The sequence below is a fragment of the Nanorana parkeri genome, unplaced genomic scaffold, assembly GCF_000935625.1.
Source record: "Nanorana parkeri isolate BGI_ZX_2015 unplaced genomic scaffold, ASM93562v1 scaffold452, whole genome shotgun sequence".
Taxonomy (NCBI): Eukaryota; Metazoa; Chordata; class Amphibia; order Anura; family Dicroglossidae; genus Nanorana; species Nanorana parkeri.
The window spans coordinates 397,048-404,117 of record NW_017306720.1 but is presented as its reverse complement, the minus strand read 5'-3'; the positions used below and the strand labels follow the sequence as shown (position 1 = coordinate 404,117).

The window sequence follows — 7,070 nt, the reverse complement described above, 5'->3', positions numbered from 1 at the left end:
GGAGATTTTTGGAATGGGGCGTTAAGTAGGGAAGAAGGGGGGGGGGGGGGGGGGCACAGAACGGATGGAATGGAAGGTTTTTTTTTGTGTGTACACTTCAGCTTTAAGAAGACACCTGTGACTGCTATTGGGTAGAAGTTTGCACTCATTGGATTAAAGTAAACCATAATTCTGTTTTCTATTTGTATTCTAACTTTTATTATTTCTGCATTAGGACCAAAAGCAAAGTTAATGTTACGATATCCTGATGGGAAAAGGGAACAGATTACGTTACCAGAGAAAGCCAAATTAATGGTGAGTGCAGTCCATTTCAATCTACCTTAAAACAAATGTACAAAGTGAATCAAAGTGTTTTATTACGGTAAATGTAATGTGTTGTCATCACTTGAGTTAAATGGAAGGGTTGGGATTTAAATGTTAGGGTACAGACAGGCTTAGTGCTAGGGGGTTAAGTGTTAGGGATTCAGTTTAGAGTTTATGTATTATGGAAAAGTTTGAGTTCATGACTAATTTTTAGGGTTTGCAGGGGTGTGGAAATAAAAAAAAAAAACTGCCCAAGGACTAAAGCTGGGGCCCAATCTATTTGTTGTGATAGAAACATTTTTTTTTTAACCTGAACTGTTTTTAACTATGCTAAGAATTGCTTCTCATTGGTCAGCACTGTCAGGTGACTGCAATATGCGAGCAAAATTCTAAATACATAGTGCAGGGCTGCGCTGGACGGCAGTACTTCCGTACACCCTGTACTATCCGTACACCCTTTCCGACTGAGCGGAAGGACTGTTTGCCGAAGGGTTTGAGCGGGTAATTCTATTTTCCCAAACTACTTGGGAAAGCAAACTTACCGTTTAATGCACATTGTGCGTGTTAGCGGGAATGGGACCAGTACTCAGCACACACACACAATACCCATTCACATGCAGATGGCAGGGCAACAGAATTGGTTTTAATTTATTTTTTTACTTTTTTATCACTTTTTTTCCCCACTTAACTTTATTGGATCACACAGGGGATAACAAGCCCTCCAATAATACAAAGCATTGTTCTTAATCTCCTGTGCAGCCCAGCCTGTGACAGCTGAGACGGGAAGCACTGTGAGTACACTGTCTCACTGATCACACAGCAGATCGGAGAATGGACATTCTCCGGTCTGCTCCACGCTCTCCATCCTGAAGTAATTTGCCGTGGTCCCGGGTCCCTGAAAACCATGGCTAAGTGGGAAGGGATAAGCAGGCTGCTTCAAGTGAGCCGCCCAGATCACTTGTACAAAACGAGGGGCGGGTCCCCTGCTCTACATTTAGCCCTGCTTGCCCACAGCAGGGCTAACTGTAGGAAAAAAAACAACACCTGCCCGGCTTCCGGAACTGCATGTCCCAGGCATCTGGCAATAGGAATTGCACACCGCTGTTTTGGGTAGAGGAGGATCACGTATTAGGGTCTGTATTTCAATGGAGATGGCTTAGGGACACTAAGGAACAGAAGTTTATTTTTACTTTATTTTGGGTACCAAAAGCCCTATGCTAAGAACTACCATACCAAACTCCAACGTATCATGATATTGTATGTATGTATTGTATGATATTGTATGTATGCAAAGTCAGTGGCTTGCCTCACAACAGTTCTTTTTTTGACATTGGTGACTAGTGTAAGAGAAAATAGTCTGATTCGGTTTAAGGAATTGAGTACAGGGTATAATATGATGCAGATAATTATTTTATTTGGATACATAGGGGCAGAGTGATAAATAATATCACTGGCTTTCATATGGTGTAATAGCATGGACATTGTTCCCAGACACAGACTGTATTGGACATAGTTTTCAGAGCAGGGTGCAGGCACATGATTTTGCAGCATGATATGGGGCTATGATGTCATTTATAACATTGTCTCCTTCTTTCCTTGCAGGCTTTGGTAAAACACGTTCAGCTAAATGGTTACCCCAACGAGCGATTTGAGCTCCTAACAAACTTTCCCAGACGAAAGCTGTCACACTTGGACTACGATATCACTTTACAAGAAGCAGGCTTGTGTCCTCAAGAGACGATATTTGTACAGGAAAGGAACTAAGAACCCTCTCTTCAGTTTCCCCACTTTCACCATCTGTTACTTTGCCACTCCTACTAAATTTTGGTCCCTTCTTTGTGTCTCATCATTGGTTCATATTACTTGGGAATGGAAAGCTTCAGAGATACATGGGACTATTGAGGAGAGCGTAGAGCTGTACACTGTGAAGACACAGGATGTTCGTACATTGGAACTCTCCACACATGTCACTTCAAGTCTTATCTCTTTGTTACTATTGGATACATCAGTGCACATCCTTTCCTCTGTGAACACCAGGTACTACTCGCCACCCTTTCAGGAAATGTACAGCTCAAGTTCTTTCTGGATAGTCATATATATTTTTTTGTATGAATTTGGAATTTTCAAGGATATTTTCCAGATTGATTATTTATTACTCGTTGCTGCAGAACCTGCAGATGAGCTTTTGTTTTATCTAAGACTGCTGTCATTTTGCATTTTTATTTTCTTTCTTTTTCCAATTAGAGACTTTTTGAATCTCAGTTTTCTTTATGTTCTACCAGATTCATTGAGGAATAGTTGATGCCAGATAACAGAAGAGTCAGGACTGACCATTCAGGAAATCGGTTTACTAGTCACATTGCTACTAAACAGAGGCCAAAAATGAAAGAGGCACTCGGGTCCAATAAGATATCTGCTCAGAAGGTTGCAGGCCTGCTTGAAAATGGCTGTATGATGCTTTCAGTAAAATGGTTCATGAGAACTTGTTGTGGTGTGCCATGAAATGACAGTCTTAGTGAATGTAATAAGAACACACAATAATGTATTATATGTGCTACTCATGTATGTCTTGCTAGAAGTATGACACACTCTGTTTGCAGAGCCCTCATCCTGGAACAGCCTAAAAATATTAAAAGTACCATCTTGTCCTAGATTAGTATATCTGCATACTATACGCACATTCTGCGAGCAACACAGTCACCATTCTTTCATTTTTATCCTTGAGTTCATTCTGTGCACCAGTCTGTTGTTCTCTCTACATCCTCATGCAGGTTATGGAGTCCCACGTTTCCAACTCTGTACATTTGAAATCTGTCTGTATATTTTCATAAGCATCCTGATTTCCTTTTCCTGTGGGTTCATGTGCATGGAGGTATAATACAGTCCAAGATGACTGGAAAGAGGCCCCGGAGACACGGAATGCATAGCCATATCTGTCTGCAATACAAGAATTAAACTTGAATTAGTTCATTTCTGTTTTAATTAGAGGATATATAAAGCCAAAAATAAAATGTAATATATTGCAGCTTGCCAGTCCTTGGATGTGTTGGCTGCATTAGTTTTCTTTTTTTAGGTCAAGACCCTTTATTAGCAAGTACAGAAATTACCTGACAGAAAGAAAAGCTGAGTCCTTGTCACTTTCTCTGAGCTTAGAAGACCGCAAAACATCCTTCGCCTACCTATGTAATTTACTAAAAGCAGACATGTTTGAAGCCCAACCAGTGTGCCAACCATGGCTGCCTCCATGGATACATTGAAGAGAGTGTAGTCATGAAGGAATAGGAGGTATGTTGCTTTCAATAAAAATTATGCAGCCACCACATCCATGGACTGGTAATCGGTGAAGTATATATTTTTTATGTTGAGCTAGGCAGTGAAAACTAGCTTTTGTCTGATGGTGGTTACATTTACAGCAGTTAGAACCTCCTGGTATATAGTAAAGGAAGAATCCGGTCGCACTCCATTCCACATTGAATCAGTATATTGAATATTTGTCAGTGACACCGACTCCTGCCCGAGGTCTGTCCCCTCTGGCATGTTTCACCTAATCCTGGGCTTAGTCATAGACCAAGACCAGGATTGAGTGAAACATGTCAGAGGGGTTGGACCTCGGGCAGGAGTCGGTGTCACTGACAAATATTCAATATACTGATTTAGCATGGAATGGAGTGCGACCGGATTCTTCCTTTTACTCTATGCCTGTTTGGTCGAAGTGAGGACATACTCCTGCCGGCGAGTACTTGGCTGTCTTTCCCTGCTCAAGCCGTGCTTTATTTCTATGCCTTAGGTAAAACATCCTGTCATAGTAGGTTACTTTGTACATTCACCTGTAACGGGTATACAGGGTCACCTCTCCGGCAGTCTTGGCTGATTAGTTTGTCATCACACACAGGCTCCTATTTAGTATCTCCCATCAACCTTTTCGGTTTTCCCTTTTAGTTGGGATTGCATTCCACGCTGGTCAGTTTAAAGGGATCTATAGACTTTGAAGTGTTTTTAGGTAGTTCTGCTTGATCAGGTTAATCATGTTATCAATGAGTATTTATGCTTAAAACTTTTTTTTCCCTGTTTATAACTTGTATTTATATATGTAATGGTATGACCATACTTGCCTATTAATATATGAAGTAGTGGCTTCCGGCGTAGTGGTTCTGCACAGTGATTGTGCTTTACTGCCCCTCAAAGCAAGTCGGCTACTGCTTGAATCGATTGAAAACAAAATGTTTGGCTAGCATTATTGTCAATACAGCCCAAATGTAAATGGATTTGTCTCGGCAGTCCTGATATTCAGATTCAGCCGCTAGAGGGAGACTTGATCTTTAAATAATAAAACATAAAAATATTAAGTGCTGCTAAACATGTAAAATATACAAATAAATTGCTTTTAGTTATATTGTATTAGAACTCAAAATATGTATTCACTGAAAATAGATGCTGCCCTTTTAAACCCCCTGAGGTATGTAAGGGAATGGGGTATATTGGGGGAAGATTGTTTCGGTATGCTGCCCCTTCCAGTGTGCAGCAGAAATAACACAGAAGAAGGATTCTAAATGTGTGTTTTTATGCTTGGGATTTGCATAACTGATCTTTTCAGGTTAGAAAAGTTTATTCTCTCCGATGCAGAAACTTCAGACTGTCAATACATGTCTAAGGAACTTTCCACACTTCTTCAGATGCTAAAGTGCATGCCCAACGACAAGGCGCACAGAGAGAGAGAGAGAGAGAGAGGGGCCATGTGTCTTTACTTTCTTTTTTTCCCCCTAAATCTCTATCGGTTCCTCCAGCCATCGGTAACAGAGGAACTCCTAAATGTAGTGGTAGGTACAAGAAGAAAAGGGCTCCTGTGGTATTCAAGCAGCTATACCTTCTCTGGATTTACCTTGCATCTCATCTCTGCTTCTCCTATATATTAGACCTGATATAAATCTGATGTCCCATGCTGGAAGTATGAAAATGTCAGTAAATACAACTATACAGATAATTCTGGTTACTGACTGGCTTCCCATTGCTCTATAACATTAGGCCTCAGTCTTCCAACATACTAAAATCATCTTACTTAGATAGTCGGAGCTGCTGTAGTGAGCAGAGAGTGGCTTAGATTGATTGAAATGGTCATCTGGATGTAGAGGTGCATGGCTACATCCCACCATCACAGGACCATAAGAGTGTTTTGTAGATCCACGGTGTACAGTGATTTTCTCTTTCGTCCGTTAAGGGACATAGGGATTTTGAAACCTTCAGATTATACTGTACAGGAGGCTTAGACCCTTGGAATGAAAAAAACAATGACAAATATGACCTCGTGCCAAACCCTGTGTAGCTGCAAGCACTATAAGAAGTGTTACCTAAATGTATGAAATTATAATAATGAATGTGCTGCGCTTCAACTACAGCAATCAAATAAATGAACAAATCTCTATAATAAAAAAAGTGCTAAACAATACAGCAATCAAAGTGTTCCCAATTGCTCTTCTTGTAAAGAACAATCCTAAATAATATCCCTGTGGAAAGTTCAATCATATATTCCGTGTTCCGATATACACAAATGTGTAATCACACATATAAAGTGTTCAAGATTTGTCCCAAGTGCACCACACGCTTTATCCTTCCACGATGAAAATTCTATATACAAAGTCCATACGCCATCTCCAATTATCACCCTATTGTCAGGGTACCCTGCACAGGCGTTCTCACACCACATGCAGGTACCCACACAGGATGACCAAATTAATATGCCCACACAGGATAGGGTTATATGCACAGTTTATTGGTTCCACATCAACAAAACTACAAACCCAACAAAGAGAGGTAACAGGCCTGCAGATGTACAGCAGGCCTTGGGATACCAGAAGAGTGGTCAGGTACAAGCTGAGTCGTTAACAGGAGGGCAGCACGGTACAGGAACAGGATTGATGAAGAGTTGTCAGGTGCAAGCCGGGTCAACAACAGGAGGACAGCGCGGTACAGGATTCAACGGAGAGTGGTCGGGTAACAAGCCGGGTCGGTGACAGGTTTTCAGATAGGACGCAAGGTTCAGGGCATCAGTCAGGTTAGCAACACAATACTGACCCAGCTTCCTGATTGCAGGGAGGGCCTAAATACCCTCCCAGGAAGCACCAGGTGATGGGATGAGCAGTCACAGCTGGGGCACACCCGCAGGTGAGTACCGGAGCTGCAGGTTCCTTACAGTCCCTGGCTGCTGGAGACACCCGCAGGCGAGCACAGGAACTGCAGGACCCGGCTCCAGCGCCACCTGGGGGTGCTCTGGATCCTGACACCTATAAGTAGACCTGAGCAGGTCTAAAATCGCTTTATAGGATCTCTGATCGATCTTATTCAAAGACCGTCTCTCCACAATCGTTAGACAGAAAATGACGTCAGCGTGTCATCGCGACCATATCCAATAAAATATAAAAACGGAGATTTTAGACCTGCTTAGGTCTGCTTATAGGGTGAGCACCTGGGTGATAATTGGAGTTGGTGTATGGACTTTGTATAAAGAACTTTCACAGTGGAAGGATAAAGCGTGTGGTGCACTTGGGACAAATCTTGAACACTTTATATGTGTGATTCCACATTTGTGTATATCGGAATATATGATTGAACTTTCCACAGGGATATTATTTAGGATTGTTCTTTACAAGAAGAGCAATTGTGAACACTTTGCTGTATTGTTTAGCACTTTTTTTATTATAGAGATTTGTTCATTTATTTGATTGTTCTAGTTGAAGCGCAGCACATTCAATGAAAAAAAATTAACTGGGGGC

At 41.5% G+C, this 7,070-nt stretch overlaps 1 protein-coding gene across 1 annotated transcript in view; it reads left to right on the top strand.

Annotated features, from left to right (window-relative positions):
- The window catches only part of UBXN7 (UBX domain protein 7), a 32,119-nt gene extending 29,278 nt beyond the window's left edge, over positions 1–2,841 (top strand). The window contains exons 10-11 of the mRNA XM_018560375.1: positions 215–294; positions 1,906–2,841. Of these exons, the coding sequence (XP_018415877.1) occupies positions 215–294; positions 1,906–2,067 (242 nt within the window). The 3' untranslated portion in view covers positions 2,068–2,841. The remainder of the gene's footprint in view (positions 1–214; positions 295–1,905) is intronic.
- Positions 2,842–7,070: the final 4,229 nt, after the last annotated feature.